Source organism: Neopsephotus bourkii, unplaced genomic scaffold (genome assembly GCF_033783945.1).
Source record: "Neopsephotus bourkii isolate Nb327-2 ecotype Australia unplaced genomic scaffold, CSIRO-AGI_Nbou_v1 NB_1287, whole genome shotgun sequence".
In the NCBI taxonomy this organism is placed as follows: Eukaryota; Metazoa; Chordata; class Aves; order Psittaciformes; family Psittacidae; genus Neopsephotus; species Neopsephotus bourkii.
In genome coordinates this window covers 3,995,494-4,013,717 of record NW_026901771.1, presented here as the reverse complement: position 1 = coordinate 4,013,717, position 18,224 = coordinate 3,995,494, and the positions used below count along the sequence as shown (strand labels likewise).

Sequence of the window (18,224 nt, the reverse complement as noted above, 5' to 3'; positions counted from 1 at the left end):
GAACACTTCCCCCTCCTCTCATTAGAAACAATTCTGCTGGCTGCAGTTGGTAATGGACACGTGCCATGTTTAATTATACCCCAAACAAAAGGCATTCTAAAAAAAGCTGCTTGTGTTTGTAGCCTTGTCGCTTGCAGGCTTTGTTCCCAATGGCTTCATTTTGGTACTTTGTCATTTCTGACTTCTCCTGATTATTTTATTTTCTTCCTTTGGTGATTAAAGATTGCAGTTACTGCTCTTATCCCCTCTCTTCCAAGGTTAACATCCCTTCGTTTGGATTTATACTTGTCAGCCATTTAAAAAGTCTCAATTTTTAGCCCAAGTTTCCTCTTCCGATGTCAGAGCATTCCCTCAGCTGCAGTGAATGTGCCCTGAATGCTGCTGGTTGAAGCGCCCCTTTGTTGGACAGAGGCAGGATGCAATGGCAGAATGGCAGGTCAGTGGAGCCTCCCCTCCCCCAACATTTCCTGGCACTGAATCAGAACCCAGCCTAAATGTTCCTTGGGTGTTTTGCATCAAGCCATCAGAATGTTCCAATTCTCAGTGTGCCAGGAAGCACTATAGTAACCCTGTGGCCAAGCTCTGGCCTCAAAACAGGAGTATTCTGGGCTAGCTACCCCCTCTCAGCATCCTACACTGACTGTAGAAGACCCGAGACTTGGATTACTCCGGACAGAGTTAATTCTTCCAAGTAAGCAGCACCTGAACAGGCCATCACCGTCCTGGTGTGGTGTGCAGCAGAGCCTTCATTACAGGGTCACCTCTTCAAACTCCTCTCTGGCACACAGCTCCTACAGAACTGTAGCCATTGCAATGGCGACTAGAGGCCATTACAATCCAGGGTCCATCAAAACCAAACCACTTAAGAGGAGTGCTTGCATCTGTTGTCACCCTCTCACTTTGCCCAAAGCCCATTTCCAAGTTCAGACCACATTGTCCATTTGCTGTTAGTTAAGCACTCACAGCCTTCTCGCCTCTTTTAAGATAGCACAGTACCTCCTGTTACAAAGACTGCACCAGACACATAACTAACATCTTCCAGAATATACTTCCTGCCTGTTTCAGGAAGGAAGCCCCAGAAAAATGGCCTAAGACAATCTGGGGACTGGGATCCAGACTGTAGCACCACAGACGGTGTGAGCTGTCGCCTGGGTAAGAACTTACCTTTATTTTACTTCTGTGCAAAAAGGGAAACCAAGCACCTCTCCTCGATGCAAAAGCGAAGACTGCCTGAATGCTAACTCACTTGAACAGAAGACTCAGCACCAGCTTCTGAGCTGATGGCTTGGGCATGGTTGCAGTACAAGGTAAGAGCAGCATTGCTCTTTACCTACAGTCCTCCGACTGCTCTTAATAATGAACCCCTAGAAGAACTTTGACTTCATGACTACAACAACAAAAATGCTCTATTAGTCCTCATAGAAGTTAGCTGTGAGAAAAACACCTACTGTGGTGAAAAGTTTAAACCCCCCTGAACAGCAGAAACAAGGAGGAAGGAGAGATTCAAGCTCATCAACCTCCAGGCCATGCCAACAGAACTGGTAAAGGGGAGCTTCAGTGTGGGTCATCTCCTCAGTCACCAGATCCTACAACGAGAGGCTCATCTTCACTAATTGTTTTGGATCCTTACATTATCTTGGTGACAGCAGCTGGAGTGTCTGGCACCAAGATGATCCAAGGTGGAAGTTATGAGGATATCTGACAAACCTATCCACATTCCTGGATGTGTGTGGTTTACACTGCTGGCTTTCTTCTCAGCTATACTGCCCAACAGCCACAGTGAGGGCTGGCCTTCTATAACCTCCACCTCTCCTCAACTAAGAGAAGACAACTGATGAAGTAAACACCAACAGAAATGGGAATAAATGTGAGGGCACAACTGAAGGGGCAGATATTTTTCACAGCCACTGGAAAGCTTAGTAAACTTTTGCAAGTACACTAAGGACATTTCCAAGCCTGACTTAGGCAGAATGTCACTTATTAACACTGTTTGGGATTATTAAATGAAAAAGCCGTACCACATTCATAATTCAGAGTAAAAGCAGTGCTGAGAGAGAAGGAATAACTGAAGAGACTAATTGCTGCAGTTTATTTTGGAGGTGACAGCAAGGCAAACAAGAGGATCTGTTTCAATGAACTTTATTTAACTCCGTATTATACAAGTGGGATCTGAATCCCCAAACTTCCCATCATCAACATAATGGAGAAGCACCACTGCACAATAAGGAAGGCAGAATTTTGGAGCTGGAAGACAGGCTAGACCAAGCCGTTTCTCCCTGTGGGGTCAGAAATTCTTCCTCCTTCACACAATGTGATTCCCAGACTCGCAGGTTTTACCCCAGGAATAAGAGAGACAAAGCTAGTTCTAAACACTCACTCTTCCTTCTGTTCTCCCCAACAAAAGAGGCTGCTCAATGCCAGTAGTGGAATGGTTAAAGACAGGGAGTACATTAGGTTTGCAGTCTCTCAACCAGCCCGCTAGATTAAGAAGTGGCCTGGTTACTCCCTCTCTCCTGAAAAGAAATCCAGGAAAATCAAAGACCTAAAATGCTGAAGACTTACCTCCTTTCCTTCCCCCATCCCATAGCCTTGTTCTCTAAGTTGAGAGTAGGCAATGAACTCTGAGGAGGCTGAAGGAAAGCCAAGGAAAATCAGGGGCTACCTGAATCCCTGGGAATCTGGTGGCTACCCTGGTGCCCTCATTCATTCCCTTTGAGGCTCAGAGACCTGTTTGGAATAGTACACAGAGAGGGCCTCTCTTAGGGATTCGGAAGCACCCAGGGATACAGAACACAGAAGCCGCCGTGAGGGTACACACCATTCCAGGGAGGGCCCAAACCACAAACAGGGCAAGACTCCCCCCAGCCAAGGCCTCAAGGGCTGGGGGAGCTGGGACGAGGCCCTGACAGGGGGAAGAAAGCTCCTGCAGCAGGACTGAGGGCTCATGGGATTTTACTTCTTCTTCCTCTCCTGGGAACAGCGAGGGCAGAACCTGACAGAAAGGGAAGTAAAAGCCTTTAGGCTTTCAGGGCATGACATGAACCTCAAACATACAGTCCCAAAGGACCTTTTCCAAGGTCCCTGACAAAGCCTCTCCCTTCTGCCACTCAGGACCTCCCCTTCCCAAAGACCAATGTGCTCTCCACGTTGCTTGTTCACTCACCATTTTCCTCTTGGTTTTGTTGTCAGACCCACACAGGCAAAATGAAACCATTCAATGGAACACTGTTGGGATAGAGAGCAGTCAGTTAAAAAGCCACTTTCTTTTGAAATCATTGCTTCTGGGCTACAAGAATTTCCCAACATTGGATCACAGATTCCTAAATCCCTAGCAGGGAATGAAGACTCAAACCCAACCTATACACTGTTAGCAAGAGCTCCCCTTTTCCCTTTCTAAGTGTGGGGGCAAGAAAACAATCTATCATTTCAAGGAAAACTTGCAGAGGCACTTAACAAGTCCTGGTAAACCACCCCTCTACCCTTCCACACCATCTGAGCTAAGCCCTCTTCTTGTCACTGCTTGCTGTATCATGCCCTGCCCAAGCAGGACAAGACTTTCCGTGCAAGACTCTCTCCACTTCCTTCTCCTCCATTTACACCAAGAGCAGGCTCTTACATCTGGGTTGTCGCAGCCAATCATCTCCCCATAGGAAACCTGGTGGCAGAGGCAGTAAGTAGGCTCATTGGGGTCAACTGGCATATCCAATACATCCGAAGGGTGCACATTTCCAAAGGTGACTGAAGGCATCCCATACTCTGTGCTACTGTAGACAGGAATAAAGTAGGTCAGCAAAATAACTGGCTTTGTGTCCATTTCTCCCAAGACAATGCCCTTGTTTGCTAGAGGTGGTTCCTACACCCAAGTTCACTGAGGTGACCTGCCTTCCCCTTCATGCCACACTCCCCTGAAAGAGCTAAAAGGTCTCCTTCATCCTCTTTCCCAAAAACGGACAGGGGACACACTGCCTAGTCTGGGTATGTGCCACATCCTTTGCAGGGAGGTTTGCTAGGCCTCCTTGGTCTGATCTGTCGTGCTGCTCCTCATTCCCACAGATTTCTTCAAACACTTACGTGCGGACAAGCTTCAGTTTCTTTTGGGCAGCTTTTGGTGCTTCCTCATCAGAGTTTTTCCCTTTAGAGCGAGCACGGGCAGCTTTCTTCTCTTTTTGGGCTCGACCCTCTGGTAAGAAGAAACAAAGGTGGTTCATCTGCCACCCTACCAAAATAGACACCTGACAGTAACAACCTCTCCATCACTCAAATACACTCCCACTTCAGAGCGTATATTGGCTTTGGGCCATGCACCCCATCTTAATTTTATCTATTGGCCTTGAATATGCTCACACACAAGAAGAGCCCAGGTCATCATCTTTTTACCTGTCCTTCAGATTCCAGCGTAACAGTCTTTGATCTGTACCACTCCAGTGCCTGCCTTCATCCCCACCACTTCCATAGTCACTTGGCTGCCTCCTGTATCAATCTGCAGCCCAGTGGTGGTACTCACTCTTCTTGCCCTTGCTGGAAGAACTGTCATAGTCACTCGACTCTATCTGCTTCTCCTTCAGGTCTGCTTCGAAGCGAGCGAGGTCTGTGTCCAGCCGACGGATGTGCTTATCAACCTACAAAGATGAGAGTGACCACGAGTTACCACAGAACACAGCCCACGAGGGCAAAGAGGAGAGGGCATAGGGCTTGCACTAAAGAGCTGAGAAGCAAGAGTGGGTAGGGCCTAAAAAGAGATCAGGGCCTTCCAAGACTGGGGTCTTTAGCACAGCCTTTCACATGGTAAACACTAGACACTTCCCTCCATACCATCTCATAGGTCTGCATAGCCAGCTGAACCTTGTCGTCCCCAAATTCCTTGCATTTCCCATAGGCCTCCTGGATTTGCTTGAGAAGCCCCAGTTTTTCCTCCGAAGTCAAAGTCCGTGCATTGCTGATATACTCTGTGGCCAATTTATCGATCTCCGACTTGAGGTCTGAAACAAGTTCACCATTAAATACGTAAGTACACACATATGCCCACACACTACAGCCCTCCATTCAGAGAGGCTGAAGGATCAGAGCAGCTGTAGGCTTCCTCCCCTGCCCTGAGATCTCCACTGATCAAGGCAAAGAAAGGAAAAACTGGCCAAGCTGCATCCTTCCTGTCTCACCAACAAAACCATCTCTAAGCCTCACCTTCTGTCCTCTGATCCAGGTCTCGCATGAGCTGGAAGTTTCTCTGCAGTTCAAATGGCAGGTTCTCAATGCCTGCAGGGAAAGGAGGATACACGGAGAAGTCAGGTTCCTGTCCATGATGCGAACGCAGGAACAAAGCTAACTGATGTAACAACACATACACTACTCGGGTGATTCCCAACACCCTTTTTGGTGCACATTAGTGTGCTTCCGTTTGTTGTCAACTCTAAAGGAGACAGATTATAAAAACATGATATATTTAATCCAGGAGCATAGTTCTGTAATAAATATTAGATAACGGAAAACTGCTGTCGAGCATAAAGGCCTATATTAGGAAAGCAGAAAACCAGAATTTGTAAAGTCAGTCATTATAATATAGAATCATAGAATCCCAGCCTGGTTTGGGTTGGAAGGGACCTTAAAGCTCATCCAATTCCAATCCCCTGCCACGGGCAGGGGCACCTTCCACTAGAGCAGGTTGCTCCACGCCCCATTCAGCCTGGCCTTGAACACTGCCAGGGATGGGGCAGCCACAGCTTCTCTGGGCACCCTGTGCCAGCGCCTCAGCACCCTCACAGGGAAGAGCTTCTGCCTAAGAGCTCATCTAAATCTCCCCTCTGTCAGGTCAAAGCCATTTCCCTTGTCCTGCACCCGAGGGCCCTTGTCCAAACCCCCTCTCCAGGTTTCTTGTAGCCCCTTTAGGCACTGGGAGCTGCTCTAAGATCTCCCCAGAGCCTTCTCTTCTCCAGGCTGAAAAAGCCCAATGTATCCATTCAAGAGCTCCATTCAATAATGGAAAAAATAGTACAGGCAGCTGGTAAATAATGCCATTTAGTTATTTCTATACAGGGATGTACAAATTCAAGTTGACTGAATGCTAATTCACTGAAAAGTGAGTCCATTTTAGTGCATCCGTTTTACATATAGGGGACAGGATACGCTTAGCAAAAAGCCAAAGAACAAATCTGGGACAGGACAAGGAGCGGTGAACAGCAGTCTTAACCCTGTGTCACACGTTCCTTGTTTTGCCTTCTGCACTGTAATCTCAGTGTGGTCTGTCCAACACCTGGAAGGATGCTATACATTGTGAATAATAAATGTTTGTAGGGCTCAGGATGAGCAATGTGAAGTTGATAGTTAATTTTCAGTGTACTATGCTGCTCATGCCCTAGGCATCACCAGATGCTCAACTGACAAAGCTGACAAAAACAATTCTCACTTTCCCACGCCTAATTAAAGCAAGATCTGGTGTCACTGCACTGACCTCAAGTCCAAGCTTGATTACTGTCACCTTTATACCTAATTAAAAAAAAGTAAAATACAGAAAGGCTGGGGGAAAAGCTCTTCAGAAACATAAGCATCTCTGCTTCCTGAACCCACACTCCAATATATAGGGAGTGTGAACAACAGTGTGTCTACCCAGCATCAAAACTATCTAATACATCATTCCCAGCAGCAGTCTCTGTTGTCCCTGCCACATGCTTCTACAGCAGAGGCACTTCCCTGAAAGGTCTGTATGCAAGTGGCAGGTTGTAACATGTCCATGAGGTAAACCCAGCTGTGGGCCTCACTCTGCTCAGAAGCTGGTCCTTTAACTTCTTTTGTGCACAAACAGAACATATGAAATTACATACAGAATCCTTCTAAGTAACAAAGCTATTACTTCACCAGAGTTCTGTTGCCATTTCTAATGTAAAGAGCTTAGCAATGCTCAGATAGCAGGTGTCCTCAAGCACACAATCACACAGCACGTACACATCGGCCCCTACATCCAAGGACAGTTAACAGAGCAAAATCAAAAAATGAGGAAGTGGCATTCCCAAATATGATACTTCCATGTTTGTCCATGACAGACTTCACGCAAGGTGCAAGCAGCTGACTACCAGATCACATCCCCGTGGCTCAAAAACACATCTCAGAAGACAACAGGGACACAGTGCTGAAGATTATCATTGCTTACAAAGGGAACTTATGGCAAGGATGAAATCCCTTTTTCTTTCCTGCAATCCCCAGTCTGGTTAACTCCAAACCTCTCAGTGTATACAGCAAACAAAACATGGATCATACTGCAGCATGCTACTTTCCATTCCTCTCCAAAGCACCCCCTGCAGAAGACAAGACAGGTATTCTCTAGAGAAAAACAGTTTCTGCTCTTGGACTGTACACAATATGTCAAGTTTACACAGATTTTATCAAGCCTGGAAGATCTCAACTTTGTAGATCTTTTGTTTGACTTTGTAGTTTTAGAAAAGAATTAATGTAATTTTTTTTTTTCTCTTCTAAAAAGGAAAATCAGTAAAAGCACAAATTCTACTGGGTGTAGTCAAGTTTTCCCTCAGCCAGGACAGAAACCTTTAAACAGTGAGCACCCAAGCTGGCACAAAACCCAGTAGGATGCTATTGTCTGAGCAGAACCACCCTACATAAGGTTACGGCCACGTTTCACAGTGATCTTTTCACAGCACAAACACGGGCAGGACTTTGCTTCTGTACCAGAAACCTGAAAGGGACCAGGGAGGGTGGACGATCTTAAGGTCCTTTCCAACCCTAACCATTCTATAATTCTATGCTCTAGCTTTTCCAGCTATTAGTGTAAACAATCTGCCATCAGCACATCATGCCCTCATCTGGGAAGCCTCTGTCTTCCCTTTGCCTCTACATGCCTAGTCTCATCTTTGCAGCCTATGTCATTGACCCTTCAGAGCACTTGCCACCTATCCCAGTGCCTCCAGCCTGGTTACCTGCCTCCCACATGCAGAGCCCCCTGCTCCCAGTGGCTCTCAGCAGCGCCAAAGAGGCTTCACCCAGCTCAGTCTCTGGCCTAGCAGACACTGAACACAGACACAGTCAAACATGCATGAGTACTGATCTTCCAGAGGCTCATTAGCTGGGCAAGGTTTCCACAGGGACTGATGAGACAAACGTCTGTCATTTGAATTCCTTCTCTGCTAAACCCAGCAAAATGATTTCCTAAAACTGCAGCAAAATGTTCCACCTGCAACTCTATTATTGGACCAATGTTCTGTAATTGCTTCATCAGTAAACTGGGAGAAAATGAAACAAGCGACAGTACAGTGACTTTACAATCAGAACTGGTATAAAGACACTTTATCTATTCAACTGAAAGAGGGAGGAAGCCGAGTGCACAACTACAAATTATGATCTGGAGAGTGTGGGGAGAACAAAAAGCACAGCAAGATAAAGCTGCAGCTAAGCAAGTTTTAACTGAGCAGCAAACTATTTGTATCGTATATAGTTTTGTCTAACTATGGGAAAGTTTTCTGCTATCTGCAGCTTAACTCAAAAGCCCTTACATACCCTTACACAGAAGTGATGCTCTGCATCACCGGATTCTATTACAGTAGTCAGAATACTTGCTGGAATCGCTTGGCTTGTGCTGGAGTAGTGACTGGACATCACCACCCTCACAGTCCCATTAAAAAGAAACCAAAACAAACCTAAGAGTTACTTTTTCATTTCCTCATTCCTATCAGTGCAACACTTTCCTCAGTCTCTTTCAAAACATTCCTGTTACTTATGGAATTTTGCTTCCTCCTCTTCTTCTACAATTAATGTGCTCTTCTTATTGTAAGATGCACCTGAACTTTTAATGACTAAATACTATCTATCATCAAATACCCAAATAATTATCACATTCTGAAATGGAACACAGTAAAGGAAAACCACCCTTGAGGCCTCCTTGATCACTAGAGCAGGCAGCAGTCACTCTGTGCCAGACAGGCAACAACCCCACAGGAAATTAAAGAAAATCAAGGGCCTCTTTTTACATGAAATGGCAGCAGGAGAGGAAGAGGAGGATGGTGAACACATACAGTGAAGAAAGTGGCTAGCAGCTTGGCCCAAAGCATGGGCTGGCATCAATGCAACTGTGTCCATGTGTACAGGTCCACACAGCCAGGTGCAGCCCCACTGTGCCCCACTCGTTCCTCCCACAGCACGATTAGCCTGAAAATCATCAGCGCAGGTCTCTCACTGAGGTTCTTCCTACTTCTTCCTTCTCTTACCCTGTTTTAAGTTGACACAAGCTAAAGTCTCTCTACCTACCTTCATCTTTCCTTTCCTGAATTCTTAACCCTTCACTACTTTCTTTTTAAAACTATTTTATTCTTTCCTTTCCTTATCACTCCTTCCCTCATTCAATCCTCTGTGGACATCTATAACCACGCTGCCTCGTCCCTTAAGAACCACACATTCTCACTCTCCAAAAGTCAGAATCCATCACCACCCTCCCTCCCCTCCAATTACTATCATTTAATCCATTTCTTTATAGAAACACATGTGGGGTGTCAAGCGTAGGCAACTGACACTTAAACTTCAGCTCCTTAACTCTGATGTCAACTCGGAAACACACAACACAGAAAGCAAACCCACCCAATCTGGTAACTTCCACTGTGCTTCAGCCCTCCACAGCACAGCTGTTACCTCTGCCAGACAGCAGGTTTGTACCTGACAATATCCAAATTCCTAAAGAGAGATCCACTACACCACGAACTATCCAAACACACAGTGCCTTTCCCGAGACATCTGTTCACCAACCATGTTCAGCTGCATGCTGAGATTTATTAAAAACCATGAAAATACATTCTGAAACATAGCCGAGGTTGCTGTGTTCAACAGTGCAGGTTTCAGCAAACACTTTAAACACCCAATGCTGAAGGCAATTAAAAAAATCCTGCTTGTGTCGGGGACCTCCACAATGTTCTTCACCCCCTGAGACAGGGAACTGTTTCTCCAACAAGGAGTTTCCTTCCTTGTTTCTCCATTAGGGGCAGGACGGCTTCTATACTCCCTTATCCCTCCTTTTAGAGGCTATAGCCCTTTTGAACTGCTGCTTCTACTCTGTCCTATGTCCTAAAATACTTACCTTCCTATGCACTAATATATACCTTTCTCTCTATTCACATATGTGTCAGCCCTACTGCAATATATGTGTCCTAACCTATAACGTTATTCTCACAACACCTTTGTAAGGCATACTACTACCCACACCTTTACAAGCAGGGTATTGAGGTGCATGGTAGACTGATTTAGCCACAGGCACCCAGGAATTCTGTGGCCATGTCATATACCCCAAGTTCTGGGCCAGTGCACTGCACACTAGTCCATGAGGTGCATCTCCTTCAGGATCTGTCCAAAGAAACACTTATCAGTCAGCAAGGACACTCAATGTACCAGCCACAGAAACCTAATACTCCCACAGAGAGTGGACCTTTTTCTTGAGGAGGGAGGGCATCTTTTGTCGTCTTATTATTATATTAGTTTAATGCTACAGTATCCAAAGCCAAAACAGTAGGCAATGTTGTTAAGTCTCACAAAAGGGATCTTTCTTGCTGTGTTGAAGATCAACCTCCGATTTCAGAAGCTTGGAGGGCTTGGAAGACTGACATGTCAAATGAGACTTGTACCACCCCAGGCATTCCCAGCCTGTCACAGACCTCCAAAGGCAGGGACCACCACGAAAGGGACCACAGGGCTATTTGCCAAAACGGTCACATCAGATTTGCTGTTGGGCAAGTGAAAAAATGCAGAGGAAATGCAGTATGCTTTGTCTTGTAAAGCCATCTTGTATCAACTCTGATAAAAACACTGGTTAACAACAAAATCAATTCTGAATGAGCTGGTCATTAACAATAATAAATATATTCGCTTAGCGTGGGCTATGCCATGCTATGAATCACCAAATTCTCTCCCCTGCATGAGAGAACTGTAATTTTCTACAGATCATATATGCTGCATCACACATGCAACTAATCCAAAGTCTCGAAGGTGAAAGGCATCTTTCATTATGCTAAAACAACTTAAGACATTTGCATATCTGCAGTATGGCGTGAGAAACCGTAGAGGCATGAACAAGAGGGCATGGCTGCATGCTACGCTGCGGAGGGGATGAGAGTAATGACAGTAGGCAAAGCAACGGATAAAAGAACTGCTGTGGAATTTGGAATGCAGCCAGGACTGGGAACAAATGACGGGCTAGCCTACAGCAAGTCCTGACATCACACCCATGCCCTCTGATCTTGTATTAAGATGACAATACACATCATACCCTCATTTGATGAGGCTCTACAGAGGAAACTCCAGACAGATGCAGCTATTCCAAAAGAATAATCCTATTTTACAGGGTTAACTAACGTTATCAAGGAATGAAAAGACATTCCCATGTCAGTTGTAGGAGAAAGAAGATGACTTTCAAGAGGGCATATGCTGCTTCCGCTGCTCTGTGCTTATGCTGACAGAAGTTTCCTAGTATTGACAAGCCCTGAACTGGTGCAACACCGTGTGCCTATTGACATATGCAAGTAGAAGGAGCAAAGGAAACCTGATGCCTCCCTACTCAGTATAAAAAAGGGGAAAAATCCAAAAGAAAATTACTACACAGTACCATGTTAACTTACCAGCTGAGGACTCCTCATCTAAGTCTGTTGTCTCCATCATCCTCTTCACTGAGGCAGATATGTCCTAGTGTCTGCTCCTGGAACAGGTCCTGACTGGTGGCCTCCAAGACAATGGAATTAAGATCAAGCAGCCATCCGAGGAGACAGGCCAGCGACATCCTTCTACTTCTTAAACTCATCAAGGTTACTAGCCCTCTGCTCACTATTCTCCCAACCATTTAGGTCTAATTTAGACTAAATGTTGGCAGAATCTAGTTCCTCAGAGGTTTGGGGTGGAGGAAGATGGAAACACTTTTTATTGTTTTGTTATCATTCCTTACCAACATCTTATGCTGACATTTATTCAGTAACAGACCAGTTCAGCCATAGGGAAATATGAACTTCCTTCCAGTCTAGCACACACTTCCCAACTGGCACAATGTGTATTCCCCATTTAGCAAGGCAAATAAAGCAATAGCCTCATCAGTCCAGGCAGGTCATATGTTGTGGACAGTGTTAACTGGGACCAGCAGGGAAGGTGCTGTTTGAGAAAGTGCACCCCACAAACATGACCTTTCCATCCACCTCATCTATGTGAGCAACTGGGCAGATGTCCTCAGCAGCAGAACATAGGTAGGTGAGTGGAGATGTCACTTTGCAATAAATTCAGACACCAGACAGTTGAGGAGAGCTACATGCCTTCATTCTGAGGCCATAAAAAATCAACACGTGTGTTGTCACTAAGTATACTTACTTTATTCTAATGCCCACTAGGTGGATAAACCCAGAAAGCACCGAGGGTAGAAAATACATGTGGCTGCAGAGCAGTCCCCTGGACTGTAAAGACAATCCCTACATTCGTGGCACATTCACATACGAAGAGAGACGTGCAGAAAACTATTTGGACTGCTTCCTAATATGTGTACTTCAACAGTGCCTAAAGAAGCTCTGCAACTCTTTACAAAATTCCAAATATGAAGAAAATTCATCATCTGGAAAATCTGTATTAGTCACCCTTCCTTTCTCCCCCTCAAAGTATTTCTAAACCCAGTATGAGAGCAAAGCACAGTAACTCAAGTTTGAGCAAATACGAATCAATGAGTATCCAGGCACATTCAAGCTTCTCATCACAAACTACTGTTTCCTTCCTTCTTATTCTTCCTCCATTCCTTTCTACATCTCTAACTCCTTTGCACCCACAGTTTTTCCCCTACTAAAGCTGCACTGTTTCTTGGCATGAGGAAAAGCACTTTAGTATCTTGCTTTCTCCCCTCAGAAGCAGGCATAAAATGGTTTAGAGACCAGGAGGAGAACAATATTTGAAGGGATGGAAGTCTTTTCATGCTTAACTTCAGCTACTGAAGAAAATTGAGGAAAAAGTCTTGCTCAGAGAAAAACACTCGGGAAGAAGGGGGAAAGAAACATTCCTCTTCTTCCCCTTCCCAAATCCTTTGGCTCAGTATAGCCACTGAAGGGGGAGCTTCACTAGGATGAAGGAAAGAAGGTGATCAGAGTGGACAAGATATGGAGTTCATCTGTCAGGATGTTCAGCACAGAAGGGATGTGTGTATTTTTCTGCTGCAAAAACATCTGCTAAGAGCATAATACATTTCGGACAGGTACGCTTTGCAGTTGAAAGCTTAGAGCAAAGGTAAGCGCATGTTTAATCCTATGCCTAAACCCAGTTTCAAATTACAGCACGGACATGAAAGCTACTGACATACCAGACCCAGGAAGCTGCCAGGCACCTTTTACTAAGAGAACTGTTGATAACTTGGCTATTCCACAAAAACCTCCTGGAAAAGAACTTTAGATGTCCAAAGGAGAGAACTCAGAATTTATGAACTGAGGCTGCATGCAGAGCTTTGTCAGGCTGCTTGTGCATTGTGACATTTAAAGCACGTAACCACATGAGATTTTCATACAAGGCGTTTCTCATTCCCTAGTGACTGAGCAGTGATTCAAAGTTTTATTCTCTTTGCTCAATACAGAGTCACACATACACAGCCCAAAAGCCAAGCTGAAAATTGACCTAGTAATCAGCTTTTCAAGGTGCTCATTATTGTGACATTAGACTGCTTTTTCACAAGCTGCTCTGGAGCAGCCTGCTTCCCTTCCCAATAAAATGAAGGTCAAGAGATTTACTGAGGCAAAGAGATTAAAGCCAAGAAGACCAGCTAATTACAAACATACCTCTTCAAATGTCTAAGAATGCTCCATAGCCTGACTTCTCAGAATTATCTGCTCAGAGCAGACTTCAGTTGCAGCTATGAACATTCGGCACATCTGCTCCTCTGACTACAAATTTGCACTCAGAATTTGAGGGAAGCACAGCCCATGCAAGGAGAACCTGTAAAAAGCGTGACCCCCCCCAAATAAACAAACCCATCAAACTCACTTTGTCAGAGCAGTATTCAACTGCCTCAAACATAAGACCACCTTTTTTTCTTCCTACAATCTTCACTTAATTCATTATACACCTTCCTTTCTTCAAGGATATGAAGAGGTCCTACAAACAACTGCCCTCTTTCATCACACACTCCTCATTCATTCCCTGAGCAGATCCAGCCAGTAAACCATATGAAAGAGAATCTCTGTGGGAGGAAAAAGAAAATCAACTGAAAACTGTGTCTGCATTAGCACTATGATACTAAAAGAATTCCATTCCAAGAAGGGCATGTAAATATTAGACATTTTTAGAAGAGCTGACCAAGGGTTCTAGTGTATTTATTTCAATTTTCAGGAATTTTCTGAACATTAGTGAACTGCTTTAAAACTGAATTGAATGAATGTTTTTAAAGACTGAAATAATGTTTAAAAAGCAAAGGGAAGGAATGAGTGAGGGGGAAGCAATGCTGTCAGGCAGGCATGAAAAGAAATAGAAGAGCTAATCTGAGATCACCTCAAAGAATTAAACAAAGGCAACAATATAGACTAAGTTGCCTGACTGGACCTTTTGTAGTAAGAGTACACATTTCATTAATGAAAATAACTTTTTTAAGTGATAAGACTACAGCTTGCATCAAATACTCAATGTAGTATCAGAAAGTATCATGCATAACAAGCTAGAATAACAAAACAAACACAAGATATATTAAAAAGACTTGAGGCTACACAAGACTTTGGAATGCATTATAGAGAACTATCAGCAGTGGCTGCACCACTCATGCAAATCGCACAGAAGCAGTTCTTGATCCAACAAAAGAAGAGTTAGTCACTTGGAAGTGAGTTGCAGACTGCAAGAATGAGAATGGAAGGAAGACACCACTGGGACAGCAAGAGACAGCCTGACTGCAAGCAAATACTTTCCATCAAGTCTTACAGAGGGTAATACACTTAGGAGCAAGCAATACAAGTGATGGATAAAGGATGCTGGACTGTATTTCTAAGAAACAGAAAGACTGTATCATATCAGTATCATGGTAGATAGTTACCTGAATCTGAGCTTCCAGCTGAAATGCAATACGCAACAGAGATAAGGGCATACTCAACAGAAGAACGATAACCTGACTTTAGTTAGTACCATGAAGAAGACTGGTCACTAAAGGACTGTATGCATTTTCAGAGAGTCAGAACTTCAAGTAGGATGTCAGAAGATTAGAGAAGGCTTGGAGAAGAACAACATGGGTTATTAGAAACCTGAAAAAGATGTTATTACAGGTAGCTCTTTTCTTTCTTTCCCCTCCACCAAGTTACCAGAAAGAAGGTTCAGATTTCATCAACTGCAATCTGCACGGAGAAGAAACTTTTAATAAGGTAACATTTCAACATGGCAGGTAAAAGGCTCTATAGGTGCAATGACTAATTATTGGAATTGCTAAAATTAACTACAGTCAAAAATCACAAAACCATGCCAGGAAAGCCTATCAGCAAACTAACTTACTGAATACTGACAGAGATATTCTTTGATTCTAAGCATTACAATTCATATGTGTTTTTCTGAAAGAAACCTTTTTCTTCTTTTTTCTCAAAGAAGTACTTTTAGGTTGTGCATATTAAAAAAAAACCAACCTTAAAAATGACAGTCCATACCCCCTTATTAACATCCACCCTTCAACAGGGCAAGCATCTCTAGCTCAATTGCAGGACCACACGTTTCAGCTGAGAGAGAAAATCTCACATTTTCTCTGCATGCTTCTACTAGAGGGGAACAGAGCAGTTTCCACAGGGCTCCATGCTTGTAGCTGGGAGTGACAACAAAATCCAGAAGTGTCTGACTTTGGTAGAAGCATTCTAGCCAGCAAGCTCCTCTACAACTTCCCTTCTCTCTGACTTGGTACCTACTGGACCCCTCCAAACTCAGTACTGTGTATTTCTTATTTCTGCCTACCATCTGCAAATCCCATCTTTCAATCCTTTATCTTCACACTGCAGCTCTTACTCCAAATACACTTGTGCTCACTCAATAGCAAATCCCTGTATCCTCCCCGTACACTTACTCCTCATCTATCTGCATCTTTCTCCTCTTGCCTAGTCCCTGTCCTCCCAACTCTTGGCCATCTTTGCTGAGGAACCTCAGTCAACTGCATTCTTCCACAACAGAATGAGAAGAGTCGATGAACATATGTCTGCTCTTGAACAGCAGCAGTCCTTGCTCCTCTCTTAACAATCTGCTTTCTCATCCACCTCTTCTTCCTAGCTTTTGCGGCCTCCTTCCTAGCAGCTCCTAGATCCTTGCCTGTTCACTTCCAGCTTCTTTCAGCTTTCAATGAAATTTATTATTGTTCTTGAACTTTCTTAACTTAATCATCAAGAGGTTTCCTTTCCTAATGACAAAAGGCGCACTGCAGACACAAAGATTGAAACCCCTTGCCTCCATATCAACGCTGTGGTGTCTCTGTGCTGGAGGAAACCCAGTGCAACAAAATAACTGAATGACCAAGCTCCAGTGTTTCTAAGCATATACAAATAGATAGGAAGAGCTTTAACTTGGCCAGGTATGGTCAATTAAAACACATGTTACCAGAACTACCACACTTTAACCACTGCACCCATCAACATGATGCCCCATCTCTAGTGCTGAGGGCAGATCAGAAGGAAAATGTGAAAACAGCATTCCTCAAAGCACAGGTTACCACATCTTAAACCATTAGTTCATTCCTTCAAACGCAACTGCTGTGATTAGCCTACTCGGCTGTTTCAAGAACACAGGGGTAAAACAGGCATCGAAAATCTTATCCCCAAAGCCTGACGAAGTTTAAGCACCTTATGTCAGGAAAACGTCAAAGAAGGGCTCCGATAACGCTACAAGCTCCGTTAGTGGTTAGAGAGCTCTCCTTCGACCAGCAAAACAGGACTACACAGTAAAACTGCTGTGTAAAACCACAGCGCAGGAAGCGAGCTAAAGTACCTCCCGACAGACACGAAAGCTGTCTTTGCCTGGATTTCACCAGCCGGGCACTTTACTCCGAGAAAGCCACTGACAGCCGGGCTGCCGCTCCCGAGAGGAGGCGGCTGAGGCAGCGCTGGGCTCCTTACTCCAGGGACAACCAAACGTTCGCCGCCGCTGTCAGCGGGGCTGGGCTACCATCGGAGCCGCAGCCTAGCCCGTCCCCACGGCGGAGGGGCAGTCCGTGCCACCGCCGCCGTTTCGAAGCGGCCCGAGTCGCCACTACGCGGCGGGCGGAGCCCCTCCGCAAGGCCGCAGGACGGGCCGGCCGGGCCAGGCTACCTGCCGCCAGAGAGGCTCGGAGCAGGCCGCGGGCGCTCCGGTGGGGGACACAGAGTTAGCCCTCGGGCAGAGATCGCACCCCGCAGGGCCCCGCCCCGAGCCGCGGTCCATTCGTGCCAGGGCGGCCCCAGCCGCGGCCCCCGGCCCCGCCCCCGGCGGCTCTTACTATCCAGGTAGTGCTCCAGGTACATCCCCGCCGCCATCTTGGGCCCGCACACACGGGCACTTCCGGCGGGAGCCGGACGCCGGCCCTCCGCCCCGCCCCCCCTCCGGAAACAGCGCTGCCCGGCGGCGGCCGCCGCTTCCGCCCGCCTGCCCGGGCACTTCCGAGCGTTCCAGCCGCCATTTCGGGTCCTGCGGGGCTGCCCCTTCTCCCGGCCGGGTGTGTCCTGCCCGCCCGCCCGCCGCCGCCTCAGCAGCACCGGGGGTGACGGAGGCGCGGTGACCTGCGGGAGCAACCCGGACCGCCCCGCTGCTGGTTGCAGATAGGAGGCTTAGGAGGGGCGGCCCGGCTGCAGGGCACGGAGGGAGGCAGGGGAGCAGGCCCGGGGGTGCGGGCAGGTAAATACCTGCTGCCTTCATCTCCGCAGTAAAAGAAACGGGCTTCGTCTTTTGGAGGCTACGGAGGTGTCTCCTGGGCACTGCCGGCGGATAATCTGGGGAGGAAGTGCTGTTAGTTTGTTACGGCACTCTTGTCTCCGTTCACCATTTAACTTGCCAGCGACACGAGAACCTGCTGCTGTGCTACAGACTGCCTGTGCTGTAAAATGGTCATGGCACGAACAGCAACTGACAGAACAATGAAGTTAAACATGTGGCTCCATGCTCTTCTCTACCGTGCCAGACACACTTTCATGACCGCCCATCAGGAACCACCTCTAGGGTAGAGACCCTCCTGTTCAGGAGTCATTCCCCAGCCTGCCCTTTCTTTACTACTGAGTGCACATGCAGGGTATGGTGTCTGCCAGGTCTCTTCA

The 18,224-nt window shown here is 46.0% G+C and overlaps 1 protein-coding gene across 4 annotated transcripts; it reads right to left on the bottom strand.

Moving 5' to 3' along the window:
- Positions 1–2,125: 2,125 nt before the first annotated feature.
- ING4 (inhibitor of growth family member 4) lies at positions 2,126–17,954 on the bottom strand. 4 transcript variants are annotated; one of them, XM_061365615.1, is made up of 9 exons: positions 17,414–17,502; positions 11,598–11,698; positions 5,182–5,253; positions 4,813–4,979; positions 4,505–4,619; positions 4,072–4,180; positions 3,617–3,764; positions 3,164–3,225; positions 2,126–2,992 (listed from the first exon to the last, which is right to left on the bottom strand). In XM_061365615.1, exons 2-9 carry the CDS (start codon positions 11,635–11,637, stop codon positions 2,953–2,955), a joined length of 753 nt encoding a protein of 250 aa, XP_061221599.1. In that variant the 5' UTR covers positions 11,638–11,698; positions 17,414–17,502; the 3' UTR covers positions 2,126–2,952. The 4 variants fall into 4 exon arrangements, with proteins under 4 accessions (XP_061221599.1, XP_061221601.1, XP_061221602.1 ...); XM_061365617.1 differs by having other exon boundaries at positions 3,617–3,761; XM_061365618.1 differs by lacking the exons at positions 11,598–11,698; positions 17,414–17,502 and adding an exon at positions 17,817–17,954.
- Between the last annotated feature and the right edge of the window lie 270 nt (positions 17,955–18,224).

Bases quoted from the DNA above. Each gene is read 5' to 3' on its own strand.
- ING4 (XM_061365615.1), bottom strand. From the start codon at position 11,637: ATGATGGAGACAACAGACTTAGATGAGGAGTCCTCAGCTG. The intron at 4,620-4,812 runs GTATGGAGGGAA...TCATCTTTGTAG, and splicing joins CTATGCAGACCTATGAGATG to GTTGATAAGCACATCCGTCG. The intron at 4,181-4,504 runs GTGAGTACCACC...TCTTCTTACCAG, and splicing joins TTCCAGCAAGGGCAAGAAGA to AGGGTCGAGCCCAAAAAGAG.